At 48.3% G+C, this 19,781-nt stretch overlaps 2 protein-coding genes across 3 annotated transcripts in view; both read left to right on the forward strand.

Moving 5' to 3' along the window:
• The window catches only part of MECR (mitochondrial trans-2-enoyl-CoA reductase), a 36,895-nt gene extending 23,332 nt beyond the window's left edge, over positions 1 to 13,563 (forward strand). Inside the window, exons 5-10 of the mRNA XM_049617647.1 lie at positions 558 to 660; positions 1,731 to 1,833; positions 3,199 to 3,272; positions 6,093 to 6,153; positions 6,313 to 6,385; positions 7,787 to 13,563. Of these exons, the coding sequence (XP_049473604.1) occupies positions 558 to 660; positions 1,731 to 1,833; positions 3,199 to 3,272; positions 6,093 to 6,153; positions 6,313 to 6,385; positions 7,787 to 7,947 (575 nt within the window). The 3' untranslated portion in view covers positions 7,948 to 13,563. The remainder of the gene's footprint in view (positions 1 to 557; positions 661 to 1,730; positions 1,834 to 3,198; positions 3,273 to 6,092; positions 6,154 to 6,312; positions 6,386 to 7,786) is intronic.
• A 721-nt stretch (positions 13,564 to 14,284) lies between these two features.
• Positions 14,285 to 19,781, forward strand: part of SRSF4 (serine and arginine rich splicing factor 4) — a 33,261-nt gene continuing 27,764 nt past the window's right edge. Inside the window, exon 1 of one of the 2 annotated variants that reach the window (XM_049617643.1) lies at positions 14,285 to 14,663. In XM_049617643.1, coding sequence (XP_049473600.1) covers positions 14,557 to 14,663 — 107 coding nt within the window. In that variant the 5' untranslated portion in view covers positions 14,285 to 14,556. The remainder of the gene's footprint in view (positions 14,664 to 19,781) is intronic. The other variant, XM_049617645.1, reaches the window with a different exon arrangement.

Here is a 19,781-nt window from a genome sequence, read left to right on the forward strand (position 1 = left end):
GGGGGAATAAGGCATGGCCATGTCCTCAGGAAGCTGCAGGCTCTTGCTAGAAATGGGCATGTCCACAACCAAGTATAAGACGGGGCACGCCATGTGCAGAGAGAGCCAGAGGAGCACACAGAAGGAAGATGGGAAGGGGGCCGCGCTTGAGCTGTGCTTCAAGGACTATATGGGATTTCAAAATGAAGGAAGAGAGAAGGAGGGAAACATTGCAAGCCATGGAAATAATCTAAGAGATTTGAGGGCATAAAAATCGAGAGGATGATGAACAATATAAAATCGTTTACACAGTGGGATCTAAATTACATATAGTATGGACTCTTAATTGCCAAGCCCTGGGAGGCACCATGGGTGTCATGGAATTTGGAGGTGGGGGGGGGGGGGTCACTGGGAAAAGAGTAAGCAACACTCCAAGATCTGAGAAGACTCAGCAGCCAGGTCCTGGGTCATTCCTGAGCACTCCTATCTCTTGCCCTACAATAGTATCCCAGACAGGAAGCGCTTGACCTGTTTACAGGTCTTCGGGACTTGACTTGGGTCTCTTCCTGGCTCTACAGGAGACAGTGTCATCCAGAATGCGTCCAACAGTGGAGTGGGGCAAGCAGTCATTCAGATCGCCGCAGCCCTGGGCCTGAGGACCGTCAATGTGGTCCGAGACAGGTGCGTGGGGGGGTGCCTGATCCCAGTGCGCGAGACTTAGGCCTTTCCACCCAGCATCCCTGCAAGCGCCCCTGTCTCCACCAGATGGCGCCCGTGCATAAGCAGCCCACAGACAGATCCTTCAGCCGCCGGAAAGGAGGCCCACTTGGCCTCTGGCTATAGGATGAGTGAATATCCCAAATGTAAAAGGAGAGCAGGAAGGAGCTGAAGCCGGCCCTTGCTGAGCAGCTGAGAGTTTTTGTGTCTGTGATAACCTCGTGATTTCAAGGCCACGCTTCATATTTGGGAATCTGTTAAGCTGTGTTTGTTATTCCTTCTGTAACCTGTCTAACCCGGGGCCCTTTCTCCCCTGGCATCTGTGTGGCCCTTGAGCTGTACTAAATATGGATGTGAAGGAGATGGGGCAGGCTTGTCATCTGTGTTACAGTGAGGAAACAAGGTTCAGAGAAAGGAAGCCATTTGCTCAGGAAGACACAGCAAGTCAGTAATAGACTTAGTTCCCTGCCTTGTTCTCTTCCCATCGTGCCATCCAGTTTCCTTAAGCCTCACTGTCAACAAACGTGGCTCTATCTGTGGTGGAAGTCCAGTCTTTGGGGGAGAATTGACACTCGCTTCCCTTCCCTAGTCCCTCAGTTGTGTTAACAAAAATCAGTCTGTTTGCCCTGGCCAAAGAGGCCCAGAGCCACCCCTGCGCTGGAGTATGTTTGCACAACACCCTGAAGAGCCCCTTGAAAAGAGGAGGAGAAAGGAAATGAAGTTTGTCATTTCAGTAGACAAAATCAGGAAGTGAAGTGACTTCTCCCTGGGCCAGATGGTTTTTAGCACCTTTGAGCTGGCAAGGACTGTGGAAATCACCCTGTGTTGCCAGTGAGGAAACCGAGGCCAAGAGGTGTTGGAGTGTGATGAAATCCGGTAGCCAGCCCCTGCGTAGGGCCTGGCTTACCCTCAATCCCAGCTTCCCACAAAGAGAAACTCATGTTCTCACAGCCATAGCAGAGGAGTCCTAGGAGCCTCTGGGAGAGAAAGGCAGCAGGAGTGACTAAGGGCTGTGGATTGTGCTTGGTTTCTAGGCCTGACATCCAGAAGCTGACTGACAGACTGAAGAGTCTAGGGGCCGAGCATGTTCTCACAGAAGAGGAGCTAAGGAAGCATGAAATGAAAAATTTCTTTAAGGTATGTAGGCTGAGGGGCATTGTGCCTTCATTCCATGCTCATCTCCCTGGAAAAAGGTGACCTGATAGAAAAGCTGGGACTGGCCCCGTCACTTCTCTCCAAATCCTCCCTTCATCTCTCTGTGGAAGGACAAAACCCATTCCCTCAGCCAGGGGACGGCATGCTTCAAGTGCCCAGATGCTGTGAGGGAGGCGGTAGAGACAGACGAAGTCCAAGAAACCCTGGATTACTTGTACTTGTGAATATTTTTAGCAGGCCACATCAGCCCATACAGTTAGTATGAGTCTCAGAGCTGGGAGAGGACCTGAGGAAACTGAGCCACAGAGAAGGAAGAGAAAGGACAGAAGTACCGTCTCTGAAGCCCTTTCTTTGTATTGTATCTGATAATCCCCACAAAAGCTCAACAAAGCAGGTGCTCTCTCTTTTCTAGATGAGAAAACCAAGTCTCCAAAGAGATAAAGGATTTCACCAAAGCCACACAGTTATAAGTGGAGTCAGGGCTGGCCCCAGGTCTCTCTGAACTCACAGCCTCTTAACCTTCTAGAACCTCCACCCCTAACAACCTAGCATACCTAACAGGTGACCAAACTTCAGCCTCTTTCTCCTGAACCCAGGAGTGACCAAACACACACACACCCCCTTGAGAACACCTGCCTCTTAAGAACATTTCCGGAGCAGCAGATCAGCACCTCTAACTCAAACTGAGCTGTGAGCACAGAGAAAAAGTACACTTGGGGGACCTAGAGTCCTTCGAAAAGGAATGTACATGCCCTCTGTCTGTCCTTTCCTAGAGAGGAGTTTTGAACAAAATTCCAAAACGTAACAGGATTAAGCTGATAAAGCAAAGGTCCTTGCAGAGCAGAGTGTGAAGGCAACACTATCCCATTTTCCTTCACTACCCCCCACCCTCTGACACAGCACCTGTGGAAAGGAAGTGCTGTTTGTGGCAAGCTTTAGACCCCACGAGTAAGGGGGCACCTGGCGGGCTCTGTCGGTAGAGCATGCAACTCTCAGTCTCAGGGTCGTGAGCTCAAGCCCCACACTAGGCATGGATTCTACTTAAAAAAAAGAAAGAAAGAGGGGCGGCCTGGGTGGCTCAGTCAGCTGAGTGACCGACTTCGGCTCAGGTCATGATCTCGCGGTTTGTGAGTTCGAGCCCCGCGTTGGGCTCTGTGCTGACAGCTCGGAGCCTGGAGCCTGCTTCCGATTCTGTGTCTCCCACTCTCTCTGCCCCTCCCCCACTCATGCTCTGTCTCTCTCTGTCTCAGAAATAAATAAACATAAAAAAAAATTTTTTTTTTTTTTAAGAAAGAAATCCCACACATACAGTGGTATCTCCCTCACTACAGCTTCCTTATTTTCCAGGACCTGCCCCAGCCCCGACTTGCTCTCAACTGTGTTGGCGGAAAAAGCTCCACAGAGCTGCTGCGACACTTAGCGTAAGTCCCTTGGCCCTGCAAGTCTTGTTGGCCCAAGCTCTCTGGGCTTATAGCTGGGAGGACTGGCAAGTGACCCAATTCCAGTGGGCAACGCAAGCCAAGCCAGGTCATCATAACCCTGGGTAGGAAATGGATCGCCATCATTTCCTGGTTATCCAGGCACTTCCTTTCTCAGCCTGTTCCTTTATAGGTGACCGACAGACCCAGCCGCTTTGTTTTTCCAAGGGACCCCAGAAGTAGATGGCTAAGCTTTCTGTGATAGGGGAACAGTTAAGGATTCATAACCTAGGGGCCTCTTCAAAAGTCACTTAGTCCTAGCTTGTTAGCTTTTAAATTTTTTATTAGCTTTTAAAAATAGATTCTAATTTTAGAGGTAACGTTATTGCTATTACAAAGCATTTTGAAAGCATGTAAAAGTACAAAGGATGGGGCACACCTGGCTGGCTCAGTCAGTGGAGGGTGCAGTTCTTGATCTCAAGGTTGTGAGTTTGAGCCCCATGTGGGGTGTGGAGATTACTTAAAAAATAAAATCTTCCCCCAAAAAGGACAAAGGAAAAATTAAGCAGGAAAGTTAGCTATCATCCCACCACCAAGGGTGATAAGCATTGTTGACAATATTAACACTGGGTGTCCTTCCATTCTTTTTGCCATTAATATAAAGTTCCTGGGGCGCCCGGGTGGCTCAGTTGGTTAAGTGTCTGACTTTAGCTCAGGTCACAATCTCAAGGTCTGTGAGTTCAAGCCCCGCGTCAGGCTCCGTGCTGACAGCTCAGAGCCTGGAGCCTGCTTCGGATTCTGTGTCTCCCTCTCTCTCTGCCCCTCTACCACTCGTGCTCTGCCTGTCTCTCTCTCTCTCTCTCAAAAATAAATAAACATTTAAAATACATATATAAAGTTCCTGAGCTGAGGAACTTTCCAACTAAAGCAGGAATCCCCTCAGCAACATTGGTTGACACATTCTTGCTAGCACTCACTAGCTAACGGACACAGAGATGGCTCAGACACTGGAGGAACTCTCTAGAACTCCTAGGCTAGATGGGGAGATGGGTCATGTGGTCAGAGAGCTGTGATAGTGATCGCTGAGTATTCGCCTGTGCACCAGACTCTGTGCAGAGTGCTTGACTTACCCCGCCCCCCTCCACAACCACCAAAGGAGGGGATGCTCTGCCCATCCCCATTGATACAAGGCCCAGCGAGGGTAATTACCTTGCCCAAAGTCTAGGAAGTGGAAGAGCCAGGCTTAACCCCAAGTTCTCGTGACTCCTGCGTCCACCCCTCCCGCCCTACTTCGGCAGCCTCAAGGGCAGCCTGTGACCCCCGCGGCACTCGCTGTAAGAGGAAGCCTTGAGCAGTAGTTACAGATGTAGGCACTGGAGTCAGAAAGTCCCAGCTCTGCTACTTACTAGCTGTGGGCCTGTGAAAAGTTAGGCAATACATAAAAGATCCAGGCCTCAGTCTCCTCGTGTGTACAGTGGGGGATAGAAACCCTTTCTGCCTCAGAAGGGTCGTCTAAAGACACTGAGGTGATGCACAAATCGCCATACAGACAGAGGTGGGCTTCATTTTCCCCGCTGTAAAATGAGAGCAATGAAAGTGCTCCCTGGGGGTCCCATGGACGACTCACCACATCAGCGCACATGGAAATGCTCAGACCTGGCCCCAGCACCTAAAAAACGCCCAGTAAACGTCAGCTATTCAGATTAGAACAAGTTCAGAGGCTGTGGGGAGTTGGGGGGGAGGGCTTGATCCCAGAAAGGAGCTACTTTCTGGAACAAGTGTGAGGCGAAGGGAACTTAAGACCAAACTGCCCACAAACCTCATGGACAAAGAGTTACGTGCCTCACACGGCAACAGCTTCCACTTTGTAGTTCATAAAGCACCACGTACACACCCACCATCATCGTTGACCAGCAGACTCCTAAAACCCAGGGAGTGGGGAAGGGAGCACAGGTTAAATGGAGCACAGAAGTCCGAGCTTATTAGTTTTTAAAAATCATTTGAGCCTCTCCCCTGTTGGACTGCTGGGGCGGGTATGGGTGTCAGACAGCAGGTCCTGGCAAGACCCCTCCTGCAGCGACGGCAATTGCCCACTGCCCTCCCTCTCCCCGCCCACACTGTTCCTTATCTGTATAGCCATCTCACCTCACGGATCCTCAGGTGAGTCCGGACAGACGGAGGGCAGAGGTCTGCACTGCGCCAGTGTCTGTGCACTGCCCAAAGCCAGACATCTAGGAGTGGAGGGGAGCCAGGTCTTGAGCTCTTCTCAATAGAGCGTGCTTCTTTGTAACACTTCATCCAAGCCCGGCTGGGTGGTTAGATCGCTGGGCTCCCAACCCTGGCTAAACATCATGTCATCTGGCGACGTGTTTGTTGGTTGACTTTAATACAGGTTCTTGCTTCCTGATACATTAGGTCTGGGTCGAGCCTAGGAATCTGTAGTTTTTGAAACATTCCCAAGGATTCTGAGATCAAGGTTCAGAAACCAGGCTTGGAGGGGCTCCTGGGTGGCTCAGTCAGTTAAGCATCTGACTTCGGCTCAGGTCATGATCTCACGGTTCGTGAGTTCAGGCCCCGCATCGGGCTGTGTGCTGACGGCTCACAACCTGGAACCTGCTTTGGATTCTGTGTCTCCCTCTTTCCCTGCCCCTCCCTCCCTCTCTCTCTTCCCACCCTCTCTTTCTCTTTTGTTCTCTCTCAAAAATAAATATTAAAAAAAAATTTTTTTTTAACAAAACCAGGGTGGGAATAGAAGTGTTCCGGCAGGTTTGAGAAGAGCTCTATCTCTGTCTCTACCCACTCTGTTCTCTCTGGTCTCTTCAGGCCTGGGGGAACCATGGTGACCTACGGGGGAATGGCCAAGCAGCCTGTCATAGCCTCTGTGGTAAGCTGGTGAGGGAGGCAGACCTGGACACCACAGTTGTCCAAACCCACATGGTGCCCTTGTCCTTGGGCAGCAGGGTGGGGGTGGGCGGGTCTGTACCTTAGGCATCACCCGAAGTGCTTGCCCTCAGAGCCCAGTACGTCCTTGTTGTGTCCACAGAGCCAGCTCATTTTTAAGGATCTCAAACTTCGAGGCTTTTGGTTATCCCAGTGGAAGAAGGACCACAGTCCAGGTGAGTGGATGATGGCCCCATTGCGAACGGTCACATGAGAGGGCAGTGCCTACTGCAGAAGTGACCAGCCGTTCTGAGCTCTGGAGAGGTGATTGGCTCCCCAGCACCACGACAGTTTAAAGGAAAATATTCTCTAGCCACAGCCACAGCCAGCAACTAGGTATTGGGGTAAAGTGGGCTAGTCCTGGAGGGTGGCGGCACTGAGCAAGGCAGACACTGTCCCCGTCCTGAGCAGCTGCCAGTGGGGAAAACTGCTATGGAAGACAGCCACGTAAAGGGAGTAAATTCTGGAGCCGGCCCACCTGGGTTCAAATCCTGCTCCCACCATTACTAGTGATAGGTTCTGCCTGGCCTAACCCTGGGGTCTGCACAAGTTATTTCCTTCTCAGTTTGGATATCATAGTTGCCTAGACGTCGTTAGCCCTGTGTGGTAGAGGAGGAAACTGAGGTTCAGAGTGGTTAGGTAGCTTGTCCAGTCGCCCCACCTAGGGAGTGGTGCAGCCACGGTGTGAACTAGTCTCTTCGAGTCCAGAACCCGAGCCAGTACACGACTCTTCCTCTTCTGGAGGGCTGGCTGCCCAGAAGGTTACCCCTCGAGCTGAGACTGAAGAATCACATGGAGTCACCCCGATGAAGGGGAGGAGAGTGGTGGCGTCAGTGGCGTATTTCAGGCCGGAAAAGTAGCCCGTGCAAAAGCCCATTGCGGAGGGTGGGAGCCTGGCCAGATAGGTTGCGACCAGATTATGACAGGCCTTGCAAACCTTAAGGAGCTCAGACTCTACCTGAAAGGCAAGTGAAGAGCCACCAAAGCGCTTTCAACAGGGGGCGTGATTAGAGTTGAATGTTGCATGATTTGATGTCTATGAAAAAACATTTGTCAGCCTAAGCCAAGACCATATTGCCACTTCCCATCTTCCTGGACCATATTGGGGGCAGGCCCTAAGAGGGGATGTTCGGGACCTCTCACCTCCTAGGGTTCTAAGGGAGCCCTGGGCTCTCAGGGAAAGCTCCTTTCCCTGAGCAAAGCCCGTCTGTTCCACTCCAGCTGGCCCGCCAGGCACAGCCACCCCTCCCTGTGCCTCTTCCAGCTGCCTCTTCTAGCTGACTCAAAGTAATCCTGCCCCTCCCGCCATTCACGACTCCCAGTCACATCCCAGTCAGGTTCTGTGGGTCTGCGCCCTCGTAGCCACCACTCTGCCTGCCCGTCAGCTCCTGGGGCCGCTCCCCGTCTCCTCTGTCCTACCCCGCCGGGGACCGGTTTGCCTCCACAGCCTCCCTATCCATGGCCAAGCCTGGGCTCTCGGGCTTTCCTGGAGTTCAGCGCCAGCTCCTGCCACTGGGGGTGGCCCACGGTCTGTCTTGCCGCTGTTCCCACGTCTGACTTCCTCCAACCTCCCACAGCCCAGTTCAAGGAGCTGATCCTCACACTGTGCAGTCTCATCGGCCGAGGCCAGCTCACGGCCCCTGCCTGCTCCGAGGTCCCACTGCAGGACTACCAGCGTGCCTTGGAAGCCTCAATGCAGCCCTTCGTGTCTTCAAAGCAGATTCTGACCATGTGCTAATCGCATAGGAGCCAGAGTGAGGTGGGAGGGAAGACGGATCGGCAGGACTGGTTTCGGGCCCCTCGGTCAGGGCCCTCAGCTTTCCCCAGGCTGCCCTCTGACTAGGGGGGTTGTGAAGCCATCCAGGGCCAGCCCCTGGGTATCTAATAAAGTCTGAACTTCCTAAGAACAGACACACACAAAACCAACAGAAGTCATCTCTGTCGAGAGGAACCCTCAAGTGTGCACCTGCCATTCCAGCATTAAGAAGCCCCCTTGCCCATCCTCCAACTTGTCCTCCAGCGATGATTTCCTGACCACCCTGAAAGTAAAGTGAGGGTGGGGACCGGCAGGTACAAAAGCCAGTAGGATGCAGTCTCCACCCCCAGGCTGTCCCAGAGGGGCAGAAAGGAAGGTTTGACTCATTCTGGGTGGTGCGGGGCTCCGTGTGGGACGGGAGGAGGATCAGCTACCTGAGAGGGTGAATGCCAGGCTAAGGAGCCAAGGAGTCGGGGTCTCAGGTGGCTGGACCACCCTCCTGGAATGTCTGTCCTAACTGGGGAAATAGTTGTTACACCAGTGCTTCTCAACCTGAAGTCATTTTACCCCCAAGGACGTTTGACAGTGTCTGGAGACGTTTTCAGTCATAATTGACAGGGTGCGATCGGCATCTAGTGGGTAGAGGTCAGTGATGCTGCTCAGATAGCATCTGGTGCACAGAACAGCCTTCCTCAACAGAATGATCCAGCCCAAGATGTCCATAGTGCCACTGTTGAGAAACCCTGAATTAAGCTAACAGTCCCACAATCACTGCCCTGGTGATTCAAGTGCTTCTAAAGAAGATGCATGCGAAGTGCTATGATGGCATAACTGAGGTCTTATCCTAGGCCTGGAGTCAAGGGAGCCTTCCTGACATGAAAGTGGGTTCTGAAAATGGGTAGCTTTATTCAGAGAAAGAGAAGAGTTTGACATCATGTGACTTTTTGTGTTTCCCTTATGATCCACTCACCCTGATGGAAAAAAACTAGAGACTCGGGAATGTTCCCTGGTCACCGGGCCTACTTTCCCTTAGCTCAAGAGCCTCTTTCAAGGAGTATTTACTAGATACCCAGTGTGTGCCTGAGGCTAGGGATGCCTGTGAGGGGGCGGGGGCTGGCCCTCTGGCTGCTTAGCCTAGTGCAGGGGACCAACCTTCCCGGCATACTAATGAGGCCTCTGACAGAGGTGCCCAGAGGGCCCTGGAGACACGGCAACTCTGCCTGAGGGTTGAAGGAAGGCTTTGTGGAAGAAGTGTCATCCACAGCATATGGTGAAGGCCAAGCAAGAAAACGTGCATCCAGCAGAACCAGCAGCACATGCGCAAGCCTGCTTCTGCTGCCTGAGGTTGGAGAGTGTGAGGGCTGAGGTGGGAGCTGTGGGTACAGGTCAGAGCAGGAAGGTTCGAGAAGTCAGGACTTACCCTTCAGAACTGGCGAGGCACAGAGGGGTTTTCAGCAGCAGGGTGATGTGGGAAAACTGGCTCAGAAGACCAGAGGCCACCCAGGCTTATCACAGACACGTACGTAGGCCCCTGACCTAATGCTCTTGCCTTTGGGAGCATCTTGTGTGTCCTCTGGAGAAAAGGACTTGGCTTCAGCCCAGAGCTGGGGAAGGTCTGCACGTGTCCTCTTGATAAGAGTTGCTACCTTGTGCACGTAGGCTCAGGATCGGCCCCAGCTTGCCCAAGTCCCTCCCGTCCCCTGTCTTCTGTCCTTGAAAAAAATGCCTGAGAGGGTGGAGGAGGCTGCCCAAAGGCTACAGGAATGAACGGTTAGAATTAGGTTCTTCAGGAGGAGTCCACAGTGTTGGGTTAGGGGAATGATGAGCCTGCAGCCATGGAGAGGGGGCAGCCCCTGGTACAGACTCAGAGGAGATAGACACGATGGAGGAAGGTTCCTAACACTATGGTTAGAGACCCCGTGGAGGGCCGTGCAAAACATCCTGAGAACAATATCTCTAGGGGTCTGGAGGTGACATTTGGTTGTGCTTTATTTTCTTTATTTTTATTTTTTTAAATGTTTCTTTTTTAAGAGAAAGAGCACAAGCAGGGGAAGGGCAGAGAGAGAGACACACACACAGAATCTGAAGCAGGCCCCAGGCTCTAAGCTGTCAGCACAGAGCCTGACACGGGGCTCGAACTCACGAACTGCAAGATCATGACCTGAGCCGAAGTCAGACACTTAACCGACTGAGCCACCCAGCACCCCTGGGCTGTGCTTTAAAGGATGATTATAGTTTTCTCAGAGAAGGGAGACATGCCTTCTAGACTAAGGGACCAGATTAAGCAAAATATATTATGGAGGCAGGGCATTTATGTTCGAATCTTGTCATTTCCCCCCAAATATCCATTCTCTTCCTAAGAACACATGATTTTTACATAGGCACGTGGTAGCCTGGAATAGTTTTCCTGCCTTCCTTGCAGCAGACAAGGTCCGTCCCTTGTGATGCAAGCGGAAGTGGTAGGTGTTGATTTCTTAAGAACCTCTTTAACATATAGCCAGCATCCAGCCTGTACCTGTTTCTTCCCCTTCCATCTTCCTCCTGGCTGGCACACAGACCTGATTCCTGGAATTTGTACAGCCATCTTTGATCATGTTAAGAATGGGTCAGTGACAGGATCCAAGAAGCCTGGGTTCCTGGCACCCAGAAGCCCCAGCTGCCCACCTCAGGATTTGTTTTACATGAGAAACAAGCCTCTGTGTTATTTAATTTTGTAGAATTTGGGCTGTCTCTGAAGCTAACCATAAGTGATACATATTCTGTGATTCAATTTATATTGGAATCAATCAAGCTGAAGCTGAAAAACTGAATTGCGGCTGTCTGTGATTCCCCACTAAGGAATTTGAACTTTAGCCTGTGGGCAATAGGGAACAAAAGATTTCTGAGCCAGAAGATGAGAACTGTGCTTTGGGAAAACAATTCCTCTGGCAGCAGTTTGGGGGACAGTTGGGAGAAGGGAGGCACTAAACGAAGAGATAAAGTCAGAAATTCCCAGGCTTCTGAATTTCAGACAAGTAAAATCCGCAGAAATTTCAAAGGCCGGCATGAGGATTACCAACATCTAGGAGGCCAGCAGAGAAAGGAGACGGTGACAAGACCGTAGCAAAAGAGGGTCTGACTTCAACTGGATCATCTCTTCCATATTTTACAAGTATAGGAGGCTGTTTTTCATTTTCATGCTGTGGAGTTGGGACAGCTCTGTTGGCCCACTAAATAAACAAAATCCTTTCTAAATGGCTGGGGGAGGAACCTTTGGCTCCAGGAGACTGAAAGAAGACGAACAGGCATTACCTCCTAAACCAAAAAGCTTGGGCACACCTGACGCCCTGAGGCTTCATGACTGTGGTGCTCCCTGTTTGTTGTCTTCTGGGAGCATCCACCCTGCCACCACCTACAGCCACGGACATAATATTGACTGCTTTGTGTCTTGGGAGATGAGATAGATAAGCCGAGATAGATAAGCCTGCTTTCCTCAGGGAAAGACGTGAGGCCCAGAAGAAAAAGGTTCTTGCATTCATCTGAGTGTCGCAGGCACGCATGTCCTTGCCTCTGAAAGCTCCTGGCTGCATCTGCCAGCCTCATGCTTCTTGGTAGGCACCATGCCCTGGGTAAGACACTGGGCCCATCCAGAGCAGCTGGAAATGGTAGAGAAGAGAGACTTAGGCCTGGCACAATATCTGCCTGCATTTGCAGGCAGGAAAACCCAGGAACATGGCAGAGGTAAGGAGATGTTCGCACTCCCTGAAAGAAAAGAAAGCTTTCCCTGAGCCCTTAACCCTTTGCAACGTATAAACCCTTTCACCCACGTCTCCATTTGATTTTTGCAACTTCCCTCTATCATTGAGATTTTAATATCATAACTTTACAGAAGAGGAAGACGCCAAGCGAGGTGAAGTGAATTGCTCAAGGTCACACAGCAGGCAGCAGATCTGACACTAGGGGCCAGGTCCCCTGATCCTGTCTGGTCCCTATACCAGTCCTGATTTTTTTGGCTCCAGTGATCATTAACATGTCAATCAGAAGAGAGTTCAAATTTCCCTGAGTCTGTATCTCATGGAGAGGCAGGAAAAAAGGGGAATCAGGAGGCTGTTTAAGTAGTTCAGGTAAGAGATCATTCATTTGTTCATTTAGTAACTATTTTGAATGCCCATATGTGAAAAGCACTGTCATGGGTGCTAGGGATACAGTAGGAGAGAGACAAAGAACTTGGCCCTGGATACCAGGGAGCTTACATCCTAGTGGAGAAAGACCATGAACAAGTGAATAAACAAGGTAATTGCAGAGTATGGTAGGTGCTGTGAAAAAATCAAATAAAATACAGTGGTATCCTAGTGATGGGATACTTGAGATAAGGTGGGCTGGGAAGGTCTGAGACCTGAATAAGGAGTCAACCATATTGCAGACAGAAGTAACAGCCCAGTTAAAAACCCTGATGCGTGAACAGTATGACAGGGCCTGAACTAGCCAGTGGGAGTGAAGTAGATGCATCTGGCAACATTTAGAAGGAAGAATCAACAGGACAGACTAGGTGTGGTCTGATCAGACTATAGGCTGATCAGACTATAAGACAACCAAGGTTAGTACCAGTTCTTAAAAATATTATGATCCTTACACAACTAGATTCCAAATGGATCAAAGATTGCAATATAAGTCCTAAAAATAGCATAATAAACCATGAGAGGTTGTTTTTGTTTTTGTTTTAAACCTGAGTGAGAAAAACCACAACACAAAATCCAGAATCAAAGAAAAATAAAGGATGGATAAATTGCCTCCATAAATAAATATCTTCTGTTTCTGCACAGCAGAAAACACTCTGGGCAAAGTCAAACTAGGAAAAAATATTTCCAATTCATCTAACAAAGAGCTGATTTCCCTAATATATAGTGAGCTCTTATGAATCCATAAATAAAAGGGGGGAAAAACATAAGCAGACACAGAAAGGAAAGTCTAAGTGTCTCTTAAAGATATGAAATGAGGCTCACTCCACTCAAGATAACTGCAAATTACACTACCCCGACATAGTGTTTTTCAGCTATCAGATTGACAAAGATCATAAAATTTGATAACATGGTGTTGATGATGAGATGGAGAAACAGGTACTTATGGAAGAGAATTGAGCAATATCTATCAAAACTACACTTGCCCACACCCTTTGACCCAACTGTCATACTTCTAGGAATACATCCTACCTATATGTATATACAAAGTTACTCATTACGTCAGGTGTAAATAGCAAATGGTTTGAACCTATCTCAAAATCCTTCATTGCTGCACCTATTCAGTCAATTACTGTGTATAATGGTATTTTATAAGCCATAAAAACAGTCCTGAGGAAGCTCCTTTTGTACTGATGGAATGATTTTCAAAATATAGTTAAGTGCAAAACTGTACATATAGTACACTACTATTGCTTTATTTGCGTGAAGTACCTCCCAAAGAACGTTTAGGAAACTGATTACATTGTTTGCTTCGGGGGTGGGAAACTAGGCGGCCAGAGGACGGAGATGATAAGACTTTTCGCCGTATTACTTGAACCAGTTAATGAATTATCCTTTCAAAACACAATTTTACAAATAAATAAAAACAGCAAACAAAACTTCTTTGTGGTTCTAGGTAAATTGGGTTCGTGAGAAGGGAACCAATATTTATTGGTTCCTACCACGTTCCAGATACTGTCCCAAGCAGTACACTCTTCCCTATATACTGCCGGATTTAGTTACCCAGGTCGTCCGATTGAAATGGGATAAATTGATTTTACAATAGAAAATAAGTTAAATTGGCCAAGTAATTTAGTCAGTGTCAAGCCTAATTTAGCTCCAAAACTCCAGCCTTCTCCATTTTCCACACTGCTCTTTAAATTGTCCTATTTTTTAAAAATAATAGTGGTATTATTTATTGGGCACTTGCGATGTGCTGGGAACAGTACGAAGTGCTTGACGTATTCTCATGTATAACTCTCTAGTCAGCTCTGGAAGGTTGGAATTGCTATTCCCTTTGCAGGGAGAAGACCAACGAGACTCAGAGAAGTGGCGCGTAACCGGCCCAAGGTCACGGATACAAAGACGGTTAGAAGCCGGACTTAACTCCAAAGCTCCTGCTCAGAAGTCGAAACCACTCCCGGTTCAAAGGACAAAAGCAGGAACGCTTGCAGGGCGGGAGGAGCCTCAGGCACTTCCGGGGGAGAAGCGAAGCCACCCGGCTGCGGAAGGCGGCGCAGGCCCAGCCACAGCGAGCTCGCGAGAGGACGTGCCGGGAGGCGGGCACCGTCCGCCCCGCCTGCGCCGCCTGTCGATCATCTGGCCCTGCCTCACGCTGGAGCGCCCATGGACAAGCCCCGCCCCCACTCCTGGCCGGGCGGGAAGCGAACGCGTGCTCCCTCCCGTTACCCTCCGCCTGCGGGGAGGGCGGGGAAGGCGGGAGGCGCGCGCTCGCGTGCTGCGTGCTCGCGTACGTCGCTAGGGTTCGGCTGCGTCCGTCCCGCCGCTCGCCCGTTGCCGCCGCCGCCGCCGTCGCCGTCGCCGCGCTCTCGCTTCGCCGGCCGCCGCCTAAGGGGGGCTGGGGCCGGGCCAAGCTGCCGCCACTGTTGCCGGAATGCCGCGGGTGTACATCGGCCGCCTGAGCTACCAGGCCCGGGAGCGCGATGTGGAGCGCTTCTTTAAGGGCTACGGGAAGATTCTGGAGGTGGATCTGAAGAACGGGTGAGGAGGGCAGAAGAGGGATCGGCCCGGTGGGCACAGGGCCCCGGCGGTGGCGGGGAGGCGGCGGGGACGGGAGAGCGACGCCTGCCCGGCGCGGAGCTACTACCGGCCTGCTCCGGCTCCGCCATAGTCGCGGCGCCTCGGGGGCGCGGGTAGGCCCTGGTTCCCACTGCGCCTGCGCGGGTGGGGGTGGTGGAGGGATAATGGGAATGATGGTGAGGATCTGAGTGGGACGGGGAGAAGGAAAACCCGAGTGGGACTGGGACTCCAGGAGGGAGGGTACGGCTCCAAGGCCCCGAGGAAGCCTGGGTTTTTCCTTCCCGGGCCCCGCCAGCGGGGCCTGGTTCGTCTCCGTTTAGAGACCGACCTTTCCCGCTCTCAGAGCTGCTGGAAATAAACAAACAGGATTTCCTGCTCCCTTTTCACCTCTTGCCCAGTGTAGTGGATCAGACGGTCACCACGCATCTTTCCCGGGGACAGGAGCTCTGGAGGGAGGCCCCTTTTTTGACTTGCATGTGTCACACTTTTTTGGGCGGGAGACTCGGGTTTGAGTGAGTAGTCTAGTGACAGTTTCGAAAGTATCGTCTTGCCTTACTGAAAGCCTTGGCGATCTCTCTACAAGAGTAAATTAAAGTCGTAATTCGTTATCTTTAAAACTCCGTACAGAGTTTCCATGGTGTGGTTTCCGTTCCACAACTTGCCAAAAAAAAAAAAAAATACTTTGTCGTTGTAGAATTTGATAGAGAATCGTGGCCACCCTGGCTAGTATCTGCGTCAACTAGTTAATGAGACAGATTCACAGCTCGAAATTGCTAACTGACTGCCTCCCCGGGTATGGTCTGTTCTTTTCCCGTTCTACTTCTGCAAAGCAGGGCCAGCAGGGGCTACACGTTTCAGGGAAAACAGATGAGTCCTGCTTGGAGAAGATGTTGAAAGAGGAAAACTATGAGGATCAGGGAACGTTAGGTAGGACTTGAAAGCCATGGATATAAAAATTAAAAGGAGTAGGGGGAGCATTTTAGGGCTAAACCTTGAGTTTTGAAGGAACTTTTGGCTTGTTAAAAAATAAAAGACCTTTGCAACAGGTCTGGTATGGCTACAGGTTACTCCCCATTGTAATACGAGCAGCTCACACTTAAGTTATGAAAAATACCTAAGTATGAGTTGCACATTTGAGACAAATCGGTAGCTTCCATATACTCATATTGTTGATTAGGTTTTAAAAGTAATTTCGGAATGATGCTTTGGAAGAATCATCATCTTACTAAAGAGAATGTCCTGGCCTGGCTGGCTCAGCCCCTGGAGTATACGACTGTAAATAAAAGGCTTAGGAAATTACTCATTCGGGACCTAGAGAAATTTGTTTCTTAAGAAATTTACTAAGTAAAGTGAGTTTTTGTTGTTACTATGATACATATATGAAAGATCAAGTTAAAATGCCCAGTTTTCTTCAGAGACCAACTAAGTTGACAGAGGAACCAAATTTTGTGGGGAAAGCATGGTTTTTGAAGCCAGACAGACTTGGGTCAAATCCTAGCTTCACCACTTAACTATCTGTGGGCAGGTTACTTCCATGACTCTAAATTTTCCCATCCACACAGAAAAGGAACATTAGAGATAATTGTAATGCGTTTGGCTTGTAGCTGTAAACGGTAACTGTAATCAAATGAATTTGACTGTGAGCATTTGGAGACAGGTTAAGTGTTTGATAATATGAAGCGCATTTGGTGAGATCTGTTTTCTAAAGGCACTCAAGTGATAGCAGGAAATTATGTTGATGTTAATGGTAAAGTGGTTAATGGAACAAATCCGTTGATAACCCACCAACAAGATACCTGCTGCTGTGCTAAATGGATTGGAGAGAAAGCAGAAATTGCTTTCTCCCGAAATTTACTGCTCCCGAGTAAATTGTTGATGGTTATGGCGTGTACACTTTGAGTTAAGAAATGCTTGCTCTCACTTTAAACTCAAGTAAAACTTGCGATGGTGTGTTTGAAGAGATTTGTTTGAAATAGTCTTTGAAGAATGGATTGAGTGGGGCTTCAAATAAAGTGGGGAATAATGTATGTCATAACCAGTGATGAGGAGGTTGTCCTATTAGGAACACTTGAGAAATAATGAGTAACCAAGCTTGGATTGAGTCTCATGAAGGATCTAGAAATTTAACGACATAAACCAGAAACATCAACCACAAAATTTTACACTGAGCATCCAAAATCCTGGATAGGAATTGAACAGCTCTGGAGGGAGTAATTGAGCAATCTGTGAAATGGTAAGATACAAGAAAGGACAGATCCTTGCAGAACTCTACCTGGATTTCTTTTGGGGAACTGTTCCCTTTTTACGGTTCTGCTAAACCATGATCTGTGTGAAACCTGTGATGGAAAGTGAAGGTTGAGGAATGGGAAATCATTTCAGGGATTCAAAGGCAGGTATGACAAACGGGCTCACCCGGAAGCATTCGGGGACTCCCTTCAGAGGAAAGCGACTGCTGAGCAAAGGACCAATGGTGTGGATGTATTTCAAGCAAGAACTGACTGGACTAGATTGCAAAAGCACACAGGAGTCTAGAAGGAACAAAAAGAAAGATGCCATAATTTAGCAACATGCGTAAGTCTATGGTTCTGGACGCTAAGGTAGCAGGTCTCCCTGAGTAGCAGTTTTTAACATACATGGATTGTAATTATTAGTAATTGAAATGCTAAAGCAGATTTTGGCAGGATAGGATTTTGATAAATTGCTGAGGAGTTCAAATTTGTAGAAGTGAGATATATCAATAGACAGACAAGTTCAGAATTAAACAGGCATAAAGTACTGGTATATGAGGAACCACATGAGCTCTCCAAAGGAAACTCAGTGACCAGGAGAGGATTTTATGGATCCTCATGGAATTTTAAGAAGTATGTATGCAAGGGGGGCCTGGGTGGTTCAGTCGGTTGAGCGTCTGACTTCAGCTCAGGTCATGATCTCACCATTAGTGAGTTTGAGCCCCGAGTTGGGCTCTGTGCTGACAGCTCAGAGCCCGGAGCCTGTTTCTGATTCCTTGTCTCCCTCTTTCTCTGCCCCTCCCCTGCTCATGCTCTTGCTCTCGCGCTTGCTCGTTCTCTCTCTCTCTCTCTCTCTCTCTCTCTCTCTCTCTTTCTCTCTCTCAAAAATTTAAAAAAACATTTTTAAAAAAGGTATATATACAATAGTTCATGGCCCACCTTTTTATTATTCCAGGCAACTGTAATCTAGATTGCCTTTATTTTAGAGAACTCCTAGAAAAGTGGTTCAGTTTGCCAACCACAAACGTGATGTAGATCTCCAGGACCATATAGACCACTCCAGATCCCCTAGGGGTCTCCTACATTCGTACCTGCCACACCAACTCCAGCAAGAGCCACTGTGGGACCAAGGGTCAAGAAAGCAACAATGTTAGCACTACCTGTCTATAGCCTTCCACCTCTGGTAACTTTTGCTGCCTCTGATTATTTGTGAATTCTGTGGGCTTTCTTTTTTATTAATCGCTTCATGTAAAGTGTAGAAGATTTTTTAATACAGTCGTTTCTCTTGCTACAAAATCTTGTGGTTTCAGTCATAGATTTTTAGATCTTAATTTTTCCATATCTTAGTTAATAAATTTAACTTGTCACACCCTAAGATTATTTTACTTGCCTAATAACTGGACAGGTAAACCTCCAAATCATTGAGGGTTTTCATTTTGTTTGTTTTATTTTTAGGTGGCTAAAGGAATGAATTAAAACCCTCCAGAAAAACTTGGCTATAATAAATTTCACACCTATGCTTCATATTACGGTGAAATTGTGAATAGCTGGAATTTTTAGGGGGTGTCTTGGTCCGTTTAATAGAAATTTCACAGTATATTAAATATTACCAGGAAGTTTTTCTTTTCTTCCTCCTTGAAAATTCCTTTAAGTAGAAGGTACCTTGCTTAATTTTTGTAATATGTTAAGACTCTTTCAGTGAGTCAAATCCTTGTGTTTGTCCCTGATCACTGTAGAGCATTGTTAGATTTTAGATATGGAAATGAATCCCTGCCAACCCCAGAATGTACACAGGGATTTTCTCCCAGCCCTTGATGGGAGCTCGTTTTGTTTGGTTTCTTGTCTTTTCTTTTAAAAGGGCAATAGCAGAAATATATTAGGTTAATGTTCCAGGTATGGTTTCTGGTTAATTGAACTGTGGGAGATTATCTTCACCTGTCATCAAATAGCAGATAAATGCTTTATCATTTTTGTGATAACAGTACAACTTGTAGGTGCCGGGAGTGACAAAGAAAAAGCAGGCACTCTCCCTTTAAGGACCCACCACCTTTTTGTCCTCAGGCAGTTCTGCCCTCAAAAATGATGGCACATTTGAGGGGCACCTGGGTGGCGCAGTCGGTTAAGTGGCTGACTCTTGATTTCCACTCAGGTCACAATCTCATGGTTCACGGATCTGACAGTGTGGAGCCTGCTTGGGATTCTCTCTCTCCCTCTCTTTCTGACCTTCCCCCGCTTGTTCTCTCTCTCTCTCAAAATAAATAACATTAAAAAAAATTTTTAATAAATAATGGCACATTTGAGACAACCTCTATCAGGTTAAGATAATTATCTTGTTTCAGTTGTACCAGAAGTTTCTTATTACTTATAAATGAGTGTTGGATTTTGTCAGATTCTGCATCTAAGATAATTGTTTTATGTTTTCCTTTTAACCTGTTAATAATGGTATATTACATTTCCAGAATTTTTTGATGCTGAACCATCCTGGAATTCTTGAGATAAACCCAACTGATTATGATCTATAATTTTTTTATGATAGTAATTTAATCAATTAATCTTTTATTCAGGATTTTTGCATCCATTTTAAATAATTCTATGGGTGACATACCCTAAAAGCACATGGTTAAAGTGTAAATAATAATAATAATAATGGCACATTTGAACTCTTATGGTCCAAGGCTTTGAACCTTTCTGTTAAGAAAAATAAGGCATTTGGGACGCCTGGGTGGCTCAGTTGGTTAAGTGTCTGGCTCTTGATTCCAGTTCAGGTCATGCATGATTTCACGGTTCGTGGGATCAAGCCCTGCATTGGGTCCTGTGCTGACATCACAGAGCCTGCTTCGGATTCTCTCTC

This window comes from Panthera uncia (assembly GCF_023721935.1).
Source record: "Panthera uncia isolate 11264 chromosome C1 unlocalized genomic scaffold, Puncia_PCG_1.0 HiC_scaffold_4, whole genome shotgun sequence".
NCBI classification, from domain to species: domain Eukaryota; kingdom Metazoa; phylum Chordata; class Mammalia; order Carnivora; family Felidae; genus Panthera; species Panthera uncia.